This window comes from Schistocerca piceifrons, chromosome 6 (genome assembly GCF_021461385.2).
Source record: "Schistocerca piceifrons isolate TAMUIC-IGC-003096 chromosome 6, iqSchPice1.1, whole genome shotgun sequence".
Classification (NCBI taxonomy): domain Eukaryota; kingdom Metazoa; phylum Arthropoda; class Insecta; order Orthoptera; family Acrididae; genus Schistocerca; species Schistocerca piceifrons.
The window spans coordinates 35,980,431-35,996,578 of NC_060143.1; the positions used below are offsets into that span (position 1 = coordinate 35,980,431).

The following is a 16,148-nucleotide window of genomic DNA, read 5'->3' on the forward strand; positions in this document are numbered from 1 at the left end:
TTGAGAAATGTGAAATAAAAAACCAACTTGCATGCAGTGTGACTGCAATGCCATTTAAATGTGGCACATTCATTGTTTTCTCCCCTTCCCCCTTCTTGTGCTCAGAGAGCATGGCATAGTGGTGGTGAGCACTTTGGCACTCATGGCTGGGTGTGGCCAGTGAACAAAAATCTTGGCCGCCCCTGTTCTTAGGTAATCTAATTTCATTAGCAAGGTGACTACAACTGCCTGAGAAAATAGAAACCATTATGAAGATCCCATGTCTTACTCATTGGCCAGAAGCTATGCCAGTCTACAAAATATTAACCAAAATCTTAGCCTTTGCCCTTGGGTCAAATTAGATTTTGCTCTTTGGTTGTCTGTCTGCTGCAAATTACCATGGACTGCAACTGGCAAATCGAATCAGAGTTGATTACTCAACCTAGAAAATTCTACTGCACTCTCCATCATTCAACAGCCAGCTACCACTCAGTGAGCAATGGCAAGGTTTAACATATTATTTTTATAGGTTAGTTAATTAAAAATATTATTTATTTATTTATTATTATAAATAAATATTCTTTATGTGTGCTTTTATTTTAATTATTGGTTTAGCTTACTTCCTTATTTCCTTTTGTGTTTACTCTTCTGAAAACCTGGAAAATATAAATATTTCATTTTAAATAAAACAGGAGAGCAAGAGATGCATTCTGCAGTGGTGATCTCATGTAAATTCCCGGTCATTATCTGCTTCACTTTAAATCTCTAAAACGTTTACTCACTACACAGATCATTTGGCCTAACTGTGTGCACTGTTATTTGATGAGTCTGGATGATAGGTACAACAATTTAGCAAGATGAAGTTTATTAATTCGGAGATAATCTCTCAACAAATTCTGAGCGTGGAAAATGCAGGTTCGCACAATCATTACAAATTTCACCTCTGAGTGATCTATGGCTCTTAATATTTGTACCGTGATAATTAATTAATTTCAGTATGTAGATATACACACCATGAATACTTTGTTAGTAATTGGATTTTATTTTGTGCAAAAAACTATTTGAACATTTACTATATACCGTAATGGCATCTCTCAACAATGCAATCTCTCCCCTCCTCTCACACATCTGATCTTTCCATTTTCTTCACAAAGAGTCCATAAAACAAAATCTTTGGTTCAGTAAGACATATAGATGCATTCATAGCATGGAACATCCAATTCTCACAGTCAGAATATGCCGTTCACCACAATATCAATTCGTCGCACCCAAATTAGAGTTTTGCATACACTCGTACACCATAACGGTTGAAGACAGGCACAGTTCTTTAAATGATGTTTAGTGGCACTAGATAGACAACTGCATTACTCATGGTTTTCCCTGGTCTTTGCACCACATCAAACTGGACTTGGATTCATTTCCAGTGGAGCTTGTGTAAGGCAAAGCACTTAAGACTTCCTGGCAAGTTCATACACCCAAGTTCCAAACAATAAGACTTCATGTGACACCTGGGAGAACACATCAGATGTATTCACCATCAATTTGCAGATGTACAATAAAAGTATCTTTTATTACTAATATTAATAAACAGAATGAAATTAATGCAAAAAACCTTCTGCACCACACAGTAATAATTCATACTTCTACATGACTATGCTAACACAATGAAGATGTAACGATGATTGTGAAACATGTTAATTTCAAATTATTATTTACAACTTTCTAATATGCACAATCACAGAATGAGATTAAAAGAAAACTTACATGTAATCCCAGATAACATAAGTTTGTGTTAGAAAGATATATGCTTTATGGGAATGAGCCTTTGAGGAAGTTCTCACTGGAGTGCCCCCTCCAGGAGCAGGGGGCACTCCACCAGGGTAAGAGCTACTGTGTGTAAGGCTCCACAAACCACACATAGGGACTGCTCTTTACATAAGATAAAACGATAAAACTATGGGTTAATCCAGTATGATCATTATGGAGGCAACACAGAACAGTGTCTTTCTTTGGGAGGAATGGAAAGAGATTAATCATGCAGCCATAGTCTCTTTGATAGTGCAGAGTACATTAAAGGTGGCAGTAGCCCTCCAAACATTCCATCTCCGAGTGAGTAGCAGTGTTATTTGCACTTGTAAATCTGCACTTGGTATTGTAAAAGTGATATTGGTTGAGGAATCACTTCTCTAGATGAACAGTCAGCCAGTTCATCTTCCTGGATACTCACATGAGATGGAACACAGAGAAAGACAAATGAGCAGGTAGTACAACAAAGGTCAAAGAGAAAATTGTGAATAGCAGTTATCACAGGGTGATAAAAGCAACATTGATCAATAGTCTGGAGACTGTTCATTTAGTCACTAAAAATTAAAACATAGTCAAGGAATTAGATGTAGGGCTCAATGTCTAATAGCCCTGCCATAAAAACGCTGTATGTTGCCAGCAGCAAGTGATATTCCTGACTGATGGGAGATATTAAACCATATCCTATCCATAATTTTAGAGCTGTCAGTGTAAATGATGGTAGCACCCTGATACTCCTGAAGAAGTGAGAGGAACAGACACCTAATGGTCATGGGAGCAACTGAAACTTAAAATACACAGCTTGGGGGAAAAATAATTAGTACACTCTTTTAGAGGTTTCCAATTCACTCAAAATTTATTGTTGCAACAGTGCACATGGAGTATGTGAAATGATTACATTTACAGATCAACAGCACAAGTGATTCTGAGACACCAGGTAACGACCCATGCTGAAACTCCCATATTAGTACATGGTGTAGCATCCACAGGGAGCAATGCAGATGCCGACTCTGACATCCACCTGATCACACAAATGGCGAATACTGTCCTGGGATACATTATGCCATGCCTGCTCGAACTGTTTACATAGATCTGTTAGAGATGTTGGTTGACAAATTGCACAAGTCACTCATCATCCCATCATATCCCACACATGCTCAACTGGAGTCAAGTCTGGTGGAGATCATGCTGTTCAGGGATGTTGCTGCACATCTTGCAGGGCATGCCGAGTTCATGGGCAGTGTTTGGGTGCTGAAACAACACATCACCATCCTGTTGCAAGAGCGTCACAAGAATGGACCTAACAACATTCTGCACATACGGGGCTATTACAAATGATTGAAGCGATTTCACAGCTCTACAATAACTTTATTATTTGAGATATTTTCACAATGCTTTGCACACACATACAAAAACTCAAAAAGTTTTTTTAGGCATTCACAAATGTTCGATATGTGCCCCTTTAGTGATTCGGCAGACATCAAGCCGATAATCAAGTTCCTCCCACACTCGGTGCAGCATGTCCCCATCAATGAGTTCGAAAGCATCGTTGATGCGAGCTTGCAATTCTGGGACGTTTCTTGGTAGAGGAGGTTTAAACACTGAATCTTTCACATAACCCCACAGAAAGAAATCGCATGGGGTTTAAGTCGGGAGAGCGTGGAGGCCATGACACGAATTGCTGATCATGATCTCCACCACGACCGATCCATCGGTTTTCCAATCTTCTGTTTAAGAAATGCCGAAAATCATGAGGGAAGTACGGTGGAACACCATCCTGTTGAAAGATGAAGTCAGTGCCGTCGGTCTCCATTTGTGGCATGAGCCAATTTTCCAGCATGTCCAGATACACATGTCCTGTAACATTTTTTTCGCAGAAGAAAAAGGGGCCGTAAACTTTAAACCGTGAGATTGCACAAAACACGTTAACTTTTGGTGAATTGAGAATTTGCTGCACGAATGTGTGAGCATTCTCTACCGCCCAGATTCGCACATTGTGTCTGTTGACTTCACCATTAAGAAAAAATGTTGCTTCATCACTGAAAACAAGTTTCGCACTGAACGCATCCTCTTCCATGAGCTGTTGCAACCGCACCGAAAATTCAAAGCGTTTGACTTTGTCATCGGGTGTCAGGGCTTGTAGCAATTGTGAACGGTAAGCCTCCTGCTTTAGCCTTTTCCGTAAGATTTTCCAAACCGTCGGCTGTGGTACATTTAGCTCCCTGCTTGGTTTATTCGTCAACTTCTGCGGGCTACGCGTGAAACTTGCCCGCACGCGTTCAACTGCTTCTTCACTCACTGCAGGCCGACCCATTGATTTCCCCTTACAGAGGCATCCAGAAGCTTTAAACTGTGCATACCATCGCTGAATGGAGTTAGCAGTTGGTGGATCTTTGTTGAACTTCATCCTGAAGTGTCGTTGCACTGTTATGACTGACTGATGTGAGTGCATTTCAAGCACGACATACGCTTTCTCGGCTCCTGTCACCATTTTGTCTCACTGCGCTCTCGAGCGCTCTGGTGGCAGAAACCTGAAGTGCGGCTTCAGCCGAACAAAACTTTGAGTTTTTCTACGTATCTGTAGTGTGTCGTGACCATATGTCAATGAATGGAGCTACAGTGAATTTATGAAATCGCTTCAATCATTTGTAATGGCCCTGTACTTAGTGCTGGTTAGCGTCCTCTCCAGAAACACATAAGGTGAATGAAAGTAGTAAGTTATCACACCCTAGATCATACGGCCTAGGGTGGGGCCAGCGTGTCTTGGATGAATGCATTTTACGAGACAGCAGGTTTATGTTGTATATGCCCACAATCATAACTTGCATGCAGGCAAAATCTACTTTCATCGGCACTGCCGTGGTGCACCATTCCATCTTCAAAGTGATCTTCTGACAGCACCAGCTGAGCCACGCACTTTGATGCTGTGATATGAGAGTAAAATGGGCTAGAGGTGTGTGTGTGCCTCTAGTCCCAGTGCTTATAACTGGTTTACTGCAATTTGCGTTGACACATCTAGGCTCACAAGCCTCTTATCTGTGTTGTGGTAGCTGTATGATCTGCCACTGCTGCCCTTACAATATGATCATCCTGGCAAGTGTCCGTGCTACGTGGGCATCTAGAGCCTTGGCTGCAGGTGTGAGAACGATCATGTGGCCACTGCTACCATCTCTGGACATTTAGTGCAGCACTTCCAACTTGGGTGGCAATTCTCCAAAAGGACGATCCCGCCACTCTTAAGGCCACAATTTGCCCCCTTTCAAACTCACTCAGCTGGCTGTAGGAATCACGAGTGAATCTCCTTGGCATAGCTACTTGCTTGCTTCGCACATCTGCACCACACTGGGCCTTCTGGCTGTCAGCATTCCCTACTAAAGGGTAGAGACAGATGGCGCTCTGGTAGCTAGGCCACTACACTATCTGTTGGCGGACAAGCAATAGCAGTACTGCTATTATCACATGGTTGGCACATTCTATCAGTGGGTGGAAATCAACTTTGTCTTTCCAGATGCACCTACTTCTTTTTCCAACATTCTTAATTCATGATATGGGTACTAATCAAGAAGGAGGGCACAAGAATACACAGGGAGCACATTTCAATGGGGCCAGGCACTGGTACAGGTCTTGAGGCATATTCCAGCTGGTAAACCCCACCGGAACCGGAGGACAAGTGTCAGAGAGTTGACACCCATTATTGTATGATGGTTATATAAATGAGCAAGAGTTGGTATTGTCAGAACTGGAGAGGTCAAATCCTCATTTTAACAAAGAGACTAACTATGCGCCTAATCCGAAAGGCACCAGTGGCCATTCTTAGTCTGTCATGATATACTGGGTACAGTAAATGCAAGTAGAGAAGTGTGATCTGCACCTCAAGAATAGTGGGTGAGGAAACAGAGAGCGTTAATGTTTCACACACGCGTAGTCTTTACCTGGTAAATATGTGACAGCCACGTCAGCTTTTTCTAAAAGAGGAGTCCCAAACATTGAGATTCTGCAACAATGTCCAAGAAGTGGCCACCCAAGTAGAGCTGTGGATCAGGAGAACTTATAGTATGACAACGGAAGTGCTAGACTCATGTTTTTATGGGAGAAAATTTGAAGCAATGGGGCAGGGTCCAGGCAAGGACCCTTTGGATGGACCCCTGGAGCTGGAATTCAGCCAAGGCTACAGTTTGGGAGCTATACTAAATGCAAATACTTTCAACATACATGGTGGGGATACCCAATCATCAGATGGTGATAAGGAATAGTTAATGTTACACACAATATGGAGCCCTGAGAGATGCTATTCTTTTTAACACGTGGGAAGCTGAGCAGTGTACTGCACTGAAACAATCAGTGGGATAAAAAGTGACAAAAATTGGTACAGAGCCACAAAAGCCTCAGTCATAGAGAGTAAGAAAGATGTAATGATGCCAAGCTGTATCATATGCTCCATCCATGCAGATTATAAACTGAAGTTTCTTGCCACATTTTTCTGTCTGTTTGTTATTGCTAATATCAGAAACTACTGTAGGGATCTTGATATGGTTTTCACAAGGAGATAGTCTGATTCATGAGGGAGGTTTGTATACAGGGTGTCCCAGCTATCTTGTCCACCCAAAATATCTCTGGAACAATAACAGCTATTGGAAAATGACTTTCACCGGTATCAATGTAGGGCTGGGGCCCATGAATGTACATATTTGGAAACATTCTAAAACGAAAGCATGTGTGTTTTTTAACACAAACTTATGTTTTTCAAATGGACCTCCTATATTTTTTCTTCAGCAATCCATAGCATGACAAAGCATATACACAATGGCGTTGATTGCATCGCAATATTCCCATTACATCCCGAGATATTAAGACGCGAAGTTGACGCTTGAAACACCCGACATGCACTGCTAGCGCACATCCTGAGGCTCAAGCGTGAACCCCATGCTGCTCATAGTCGCGATGTGATTGACATGTGTAATCACACTTCCATACTTATCAAGAGGTCCAAAACGAATAATACGGTCTTCTGCCATCCTGCATTAACGTCATACATTCCAGCAGGTATTTATCCCATAGGCTAGGGGTGATGCGGTTCTGTAACATATCTGTGTACCGCAACGTTAGTCACAAAGTTAACTTCACTTATCATTAATCCCTTACTAAAAAGGTAATGCCGTTCAACGTTAAAACTTTACTTTACTGTAGATCTACCGCAAGTGACAGTTAATCATTCACTTGTAATAGTAAAACTCATGTTGATGGTTTTAGTGAAACGAGCAAGTGGACTAAAAGTTTTACCGTTGTTTCGGACCTCTTGATAAGTATGGAGGTATGACTACACATTTCAATCACATCGCGACTACGGGCAGCTTGGGGTTCACGCTTGAGCCTCAGGACGTGCGCTAGCAGCGCATGTCGGGTGTTTCAAGCGTCAACTTCGCGTCTCAATATATCGGGATGTAATGGGAATATTGCGATGCAATCAATGCCATTGTGTATGTGCTTTGTCATGCTATGGATTGCTGAAGAAAAAATATAGGAGGTCCATTTGAAAAAACACAAGTTTGTGTTAAAAAACACATATGCTTTCGGTTTAGGACGTTTCCAAATATGTACATTCATGGGCCCCAGCCCTACATTGCTACCGGTGAAAGTCGTTTTCCAATAGCTGTTATTGTTCCAGAGATATTTTGGGTGGACAAGATAGCTGGGACACCCTGTATATCACTATATAATATAAACAAATGGTCTGGCTGTAGATATTTAACGATATGCGTGCAAAGCTGGGGTGGGCCACAAATGTAGGTAAGAAAGGACAGCAGTGAGATGTTCGCATTTAGAAAAAAAGCTATAGGACTGCTGTTTCCATCCTAACCAGATGATTGGTGGTGCATCATCTCTCCTGGAAATCACATTGATAGCAGGTTAGAAGGCACCTCAATTCAAGAACCCAGCATGGGCAATCGTCTTTTCAAGCAGTTTGCAGAGTACGTTGGTGAGGCTAATTAGTTGGTAGCTGTTAGTAGACAATGGGGTTTTGCTTTGTTTAAGGACTGGAATGATGACAGTATCTCGCCACTGGAAACCCTGAGTAGATGGAGTTTGTAAGTCGCAATAAGATCATATAATTCATGGTTACAGGGTGGAAGGTGAATGGGGGGAGGGGGTGGGGGTGTTAACATGAACTTGACAATAAATAACTCCCCTTACTTCATCAACCCATTATTATTATGCATCTCTCAATTTTCTTCCTATACACTGTCAATTACACAGGGTTGTAGCAGTGCCTACACAACATCTGCAGAACAAAATAATTCAATTTCATTTTACTGTGAAAGCTATCATCATAGTTTATCACATATGAAACACACAGAGAACTTCAATACGATTACAAATCAGAATCTCTCCTCATACAATGACAATATATTCATTTTAATGTTTTTTGTGAGAACATGAATTGTGTATAATAGACTCTGCCAAATAAAGAGAATATACAAAAAATAATAATGTTAACATTTAACCATCTAGCAATGATGAGGTGATTAGATATATAGTATCAGCTTCGAATTGATAAGAATGTGGAATGTAAACAGTCATGACCATGACAAAGGAGTAATCCCATTATTCATCTTGAGTGATTACAAAAACCATGAAAAATAAATTAAATCTTGATGACAAGGAGAAATCTTAAAAAAAATATCACCTATTATATCAGGTAATCAGGATCACCAGTTTATCACTAACATTAGTAAAAGAAGGAAAAGTCATCAAGTTTCAATTTTAAACAATGTACTAATCCTAATGCAATCAAAATTTAATTAAACCTAGTTTACATATCATGAAAACATTTTGAAACTTACCAGAAGCAAAACAACTGAGAAGCTCAGAATGGTTGCAGGCACTCTCACTTTCCAGAATGGCACATAGGGTTCCTCCAGTCCAGTAACGACATTCACTTTGTTGCGCTTCACATGAGAAAGACGTGCCAGATATTCTGGACGGGGATGCTCAGCCTGGAGATCAAAACCAGTAAGCCCCCAGCGATGTACTATGCTAGCTGAGTACCGTTTCCACAGTTCCAGGAACAGTGTTGCTGTGATAACAACAACGAATATCATTTCTATATTCCGCACACACTTACAGTACTAATAAAATTCAGTGTCTGCATACCTTGTTGACGCTTCAGTGAAAACAAACAAATAAACAAAAAACCACACACACACACACACACACACACACACACACACACACACAATACTTGAGCAGAAGAAAAAGAAATTAAGTAACTGGACGATATGTAATACAATAGTGAGAATGATAATTCTATAACAGCAATTACAATATTGGTCTTCAAAGTACTTGCTGGAGCAGAATAACTCACATTTTGAAGAACTGATTCATAAAACCCTTTTAAAGGTAACACTGCACATGTCATATTATGTTTAAGCCATTCATGGAAGATGTTGCACATTGGTATGAGAGGAATGTTTATGATCAACAGTTACAGGCAAAACTGTTTTCATAGATATAAATGAAATCATGTGACTAACAGGGTCAACCGTCAGCATCATTCCGCTAAATTCAAATGATAGAGGAAAATTACTGTCAAAATCTTTTTATTTATTTAGCCGCCATCTCCAGACAATCTATGGATGCTGTCGGAGGATGAATGAGGGAAGGTCCAGGCTGTGGCTCAGCACTGTAGCGCATTACAATAGTTATTTGAACTTTCAATTACTATCTTCATTCTAACTCATAAAAGGCAAATCAGACGATTAATTTTTGCTCTGTTGTACCAGAAGACAGCATGCAATAAACTTTTCCGAATTTGCCAGTTATCAAACCCAGATTTTTTTCTTCACAATGTTACATAGTTGAAAATCCACCTCTTCACTTTTAACACAACAGCTGCTGCACCCGGCACGAGTTGTTGAACTTAACATTTTGCTTAGATCTGGACTAAAATTTTAGAGTTGGAGTAGTAGTAGTAGTAGTAGTAGTAGTAGACGATTAGCAGCAGCAGCTTTATTCATCCGTAGATCTCTTTTTACAAGGATATAGGACATGTCAAAGTATTTACAAGTTTAGACCAATTTAAAATAAGCTAATTCGTATAGACATATGATTACAAGCATCTAGTTAGAGACAATCATTAGGTTTACTCATGGTATACAATTAAATCTCAAAGCACTCAAGTAGCACTTGTCTCTGAGTGGTATGATTCCTTGCGAACACATTTGATGCTGTTTGACTGCGGGCCCCCACCCCCAACACATTTGATGCTGTTTGACTGAGGGCTCCCACCCCCAACACATTTGATGCTGTTTGACTGGCCCCCCCCCCCCCCCCCCCCCAAAAATCTCTATCTTTTACAGCAATACAGGCTGAACAACAATAAAACTGACAAACTACAGGGACGCATTCCTGACTGGAAATGGAAGAAAAAAGGTCCTATGAACATGTGTCCAGAAATGCACTGTTGCCACAGCAGATGGTGCTGACAAATGAAAGTTCCTCTGACCACGTGCCTTGTGTTCCTTTTGTGTTGCAGCCCCTGTGACTGACACAGCATACCCCCCACAGATACCAACCACATCACAAGACATTTCACACCCTTTATGGGCATTTGTGATATTATGAATCCTTTCAGACAGACGTACATGCAGGGAGGTGGCAGACTGTGTATACACCAGATTTGTAGGACCGGATTCTACAGGATATTGAGATAAACTCTAGACAAACTCCAGGCATGTGGTCTGCCAACATGGTGTAAGCCAAAGTACCGTTATGTGTATCACACATGACAACTGCTACTATCCCTATTACTGCAATGAGTACAAGAACAGTGGATTTCCCTTTACAGGAAGGATTTTGTCAATGGTTTTTGCACCAGACAGTCACAATAATGAGATTTCTGTCATCAGTCTGCTTTACTGATGAAGCAACATTCACCAGGATTGGCATCATCAATCTGCATAATCATCAAAATGGCTCTGAGCACTATGCGACTTAACTTCTGAGGTCATCAGTCGCCTAGAACTTAGAACTAATTGAACCTAACTAACCTAAGGACATCACACACATCCACGCCCGAGGCAGGATTCGAACCTGCGACCGTAGCGGTCGCTCGGCTCCAGACTGTAGCACCTAGAACCGCACGGCCACTCCGGCCGGCGCATAATCGTCATCTGTGGGCTAGGGACAAACCTAGGGAAATGGTTGAGGTGTTTCATCAGTATCAATTTGTGGGCAGGGATTCGTGATGACCATATACTTGGACCAGATATTATTCCACAATGCCTCCGAGAGCCTCCAAGAGTACGGCAATCCATGATACAAAGTGTGAATGCATGATCTGCATCCCACGGACGCCACTTTGAATGAATATTGTGACGTGGATGTTGTGCAACTCTGCACTGTGTTCCAGGACGATTTGTTGTCACTGCGTGCATACAGTCCATTTCCGGACATGTGTTCATAGGAACTTTTTTCATCCATTTCCAGTTAGGAATCTGTCCATGCAGTTTGTCAGTTTTATTAATGTTCACCCTGTATAATGCTCTGGTGTCAATCTGCTGGATTTCAATTTGATTTTGACCCAGCAGTGCTTGTGTTTGATGCTCAGCACCTTTATTATTACTATTTTTTTTTCTTTTTTTCTTTTTTTTTTTTTTTTTTTTTTTTGCAAGAAATGAAAACAGATTATTCCAATTTTTCGTTTCTATTCACATTTATTGACTAATTGTTAATGATTTACAGTATAACAAGTTTGGCCACTAAATATAAAAATGAAAACAAGGGTAATTTTACATAAAAAAACTTAACTTCTTTATCAACAGTCTAAAAAATAATACAGACACTATTTTGAAAAGTTCAGTTACTTGCAGAATGGGTGTTTCCAGGATCAGTCATAACTCTTAAATTTAAAATGTTACAATGCAAGGACTGAGCAGATTTCAATATCTATCAAGAAAATGTAAACCTGTGGGTTGGTTTTTGTAGGTTTCTGGTCTTTGCCAGTCTGTATCAGGGTATATTAAGTTTGATAAAGGATATCTTTTAAGTGATTGTTGTGAGAATTTAAGTGAAGTGGTTCTATTAATTCTCCTTTATAAAGAAATATTTGAAAATGGATTTCAGCATTTCTGATTCTGAGTTCGAGATACAGTAACAACCTTGAGTGCCTGAGCATCATATTAGGTGCCACTGACAGCAATTACATGTCACCAGAGTTTCTTTGGATTTTGTGAGAGATCTCTCGATATTATTACGTTACATTATTCACTGAAGGTGCCACATGTCACCCTTTTAACAACTAATTGTGTTTCTACATTTATATCTATATAAGTACTCTGCAGGCCAGCATATGGTGCATGGCAGTAGGTACATTGAACCATTTCTTTTCCTCTTCCACTCTCAAATGGAGCGAGGGAAAACTGACTGACTATATACCTCTGTATAATCTAATTTCTCTTGCCAATGTGGTTCTTACACAAAATGACCTTCGATGGCAGCAGAACTGTTGTACAGTCAGCTAGTTCTCTAAATTTGCTCAATGTTTCACAAAAAGAATGTTGTCTTCCGCCCAGGGACTCCCATTTGAGTTCATGAAGCATCTCCATAATAATTGCATGTTAATCATATCTATCAGTAACGTATTTAGTGGCACATCTCTGAATTACTTTAATGTCTGCCTTGAATTCAACCTGGTGGGAGGTCCAAAGCACTCTAGGAGAACTCAAGAGTGGGTCACACTAGTGCTCTACATGCAAACTCCCTTATAAACACGCTAAACTTTCATAGAATTCTCCCCATGAACAGAAGTAATCATTCACCTTCCCTTCCTGACCTATGATCATTCCATTTCATATTGTTATGCCTTGTTATTTACTTGTCATGACATTACTTTATCAAGCAATTCACGACCATTTTTTCTAATTACTTGCTTTAACTCAGATTTTTCTACATATGGAGAAAGCTATCCTAACCATTAAATTGCTTATGTACATAGATAACAAGGGCAGTCCTATCACACTTCTGTCATGCACTCCTGAAAATACTTGTCTGGTGAACACTCACTGTCAAGGATAACATACTGGGTTCTATTACTTAAGAAGTCTTCAAGCCACTCACATATCTGGGAACATTTTCCATATGCTCGTACCTTCACTGATAGTCAGCAGAGAACACCATGTCATATGCTTTCTGGAAATGTAGGAATATGGAATCTGCCCATTGCTCTTCAACCATGGTTCACAGGATATCATATGAGTTTTACTTGAGCGATGCTTTCTAAATCCATGCTGTGCTTTTCTGTCTCAAGGAAATTTATTATATTTGAACTCTGAATATGTTCAAGGATTCTGCAGAAAATCAGTGTTAAGGATATTGATCTGTAATTTTGCACGTCTTTTCTTTTATCTTGTTGCATACAGGAATTACCTGCACTTTTTTCAGTCACTTGGGACTTTGCACTGGGTGAAAGTTCATGATAAATGCAAGCTAATAAGGGGCCAGTAGCACAGAGTACTTTCTGTAAAACCGAATTTCTATTCCATACGGATCTTACACCTTATTTCCTTTCAAGTATTTCAGTTGCTCCTTTATGCCAGGGATGCCTCCATATGGGAGTCAGAGCAATGGTCAGACGACAGTCTCTATAATCGTCCATTGTGAATGATATCTTAAGCACCAAATCTGAAACTTCAGCTTTCCTTTTGCTGTCTACAACTGCCACAACAGACTGGTTGATGAGTGATTGGACAGAACCCTACAACCCACTTAGTGATGTTACGTAGGACCAGAATTTTCTCCAGTTCTCAGCAAGATCTTTTACTAAGATATGATGGTGGAAAATGTTTTATTGTTTGCACATTGATCTTTTTACAGATGCAAGAATTTCTGCTAACTAAACTGGCTTTCACTATTACTTTCTGAATTGCAACTGCAACAATCTCTGCTTCCTCAGCATTTCCAAAATCTTGTTATTAAAGCACAGTGGGTCTTTTCCATCTTTAATACACTTCTTCAGCATGTACTTCTCCAGTGGAACTAAATGGCTTCCATTCACTGTGCAAGTGTGATGCTAACAACTGCTCATCTGCTCTTTGCAACATGAATACTCTCCTTGACTCCCTGACGGGTTTATTAACTTTAGTAATGACTGCTATGAAGACGATATGATTACCAATCCCTGTCTCTATACTGACACTGTCAATAAGGTCAGGCTGTTTGTAGCTACAAGACCTACAACATTTCCAATGCATGTGGGTTGTCTAATAAGCTGCTGAAGACAGTTTCGGAAAAAGAACATGTTCAGAACAATTTTACTAGACTGCCACACCACCTGCAGTGAATCATAGATAGTCGGTATATGCTCGACTAGCTAGTTACCTCCAAATAAAACTGCACGATAGGGGGCTGAGTGTAGACTTTCTTTGAATGATTTTATAAGTAATGTGGCTGCATCAAGTGGTTGGTAAAAATATTCAACAAATAACTTAGTTCACTTAGGCCTGTTATTCACATCCAGGTAATTTCACAGTCAGATTCAATTTTGACATAAAAAATGCACTGCAAGCTCACTGGTCTATTATTCGGATCAGCACACCAATTGTGTCCAGCCAACAGCAATATGCAGTGACTGGGCAAGCACACAATCTACAGTAATTTTAGCTTGTCTATATTTAAGGGTCAGTTGTGTACAGCTCCCTTTTGGCCCAAATAACAAATTAGCATTCATGTGCTTCATTTAATAGTTAGTGAATTTTTTTGTAGAATTAAGCATAAGTTTTTAAACAAATTAAAATCAGAATGATTAACAAAATGATACGAGATATTGTATCCCAAAGAATAATGACGTAGCTGAATGCAATGGTTTTAATACAACTTGGAAATCTAATTGCAAGCAAAGAACCAGAAAAATGCATGAAAAGGTTGTCATATAATTCTAAATAGATTTGCAACAATTATTTAAATGATGTGATTGAGAGAGCAGAGCAAAGCAAGCAGAGTGACAAATGAAAGTCCCGAACGCTAACTAATCTTGGAGTTTGTAGCACATATGAAAGTATTTACATAAATCACAATGTAAAAAAGCTCAGTTCCTATTTCAGCTAGGAACATGGGTAAAATGTTTTTGGTTTATCCTGGACAAGTAGCCATTTGTATAGCCCTTTCAACGTCTGTCTCACTGTAGTTACGTTACAGTACATTAAGCAAGGTTTGAACCAGGAACTGGAGCTGGTGCTCAGGCAACTTTACAAATCGATTAATTCCTTTTGCAAAAGATTTTAATTGGGATGAAATTAATGCTCTGCTAATAGCACCATTTTATGTGCACTATTCGGATTTTACTTGCAAAAACAGTCACCTCATTCGAATTTTATTTGCAAAAACAGCGAACCTTAAATAACTCCGGGCTCGAGTGAGACTGATGGTTTTAATTTGGTTCACCAATGTATCAGACCTTGATCTAAGAAAAGTCTTGACTGTCCATGAAGGTAGATAAAGGGATGAACTCTCAATGAAAATTTTTGTCCAACATCCTTTTCCCATTTTCCAGATAAATGCTGCACATAAAATTCATTCTTACATGAACTGAATGTGCAGAAATAGTTTAAAGTAAGTCAACTAAATAAAACATGCATTCTTACAATAAAATTGAAAAAATCTACAGGGTGACAATTATTGAACTATATGAAATACTTCGTAACTTCTGAACGGTTTGTGTTAGGATGTTTAAACTGCACGGTTGGCCATGTGGCATGATAGGAATCAGCATGCGCTGTACGGTTTGGTTTAGCAATGAAGCCCACTTTCATTTGGATGGGTTCATCAATAAGCAAAATTGGCGCATTTGAGGCACTGAGAATCTGCATTTTGCGCTTGAGAAGTCTCTTTACCCTCAACGGATGACTGTGGGGTGTGCAATGTCCAGTCACAGAATAATCGGTGTGATATTCCTCAATGGCACAGTAACTACTGAACGCTGCATGAAGGTTTTGGAAGACGATTTCATCCCCATTATCCAAAGGGACCCTGACTTCGAAAAGATGTGGTTCGTGCAAGACAGAGCTTGACCCCATCGAAGCAGGAGGGTGTTTGATGGTCTGGAGTACTACTTTGCGGACTGCATTCTGGCTGCAGGGTCCCCAGAAACCACTGGCATTGGCCTCGATTGGCCACCATACTCGACGGATCTGAACACATGCGACTCCTTTTTGTGGGGCTATATTAAAGACAATGTTTATAGCCCCAAAACCATATTGCTGGGCTGAAAACAACCATTGTTGGAGGTCATTGATGTTCCATTGCTTCAGTGGGTCCAGCAAAAATTCGCTATTCGTCTGCACCACATCATCACCCATGACAGTAGGCATATT

General features: G+C 40.1%; 1 protein-coding gene across 3 annotated transcripts in view; it reads right to left on the reverse strand.

Moving 5' to 3' along the window:
• The window catches only part of LOC124802977 (anoctamin-1-like), a 265,666-nt gene that overhangs the window by 36,456 nt on the left and 213,062 nt on the right, over positions 1 to 16,148 (reverse strand). For all 3 annotated transcript variants that reach the window (XM_047264075.1, XM_047264076.1, XM_047264077.1), the window contains one exon: positions 8,625 to 8,857. In XM_047264075.1, the coding sequence (XP_047120031.1) occupies positions 8,625 to 8,857 (233 nt within the window). The remainder of the gene's footprint in view (positions 1 to 8,624; positions 8,858 to 16,148) is intronic.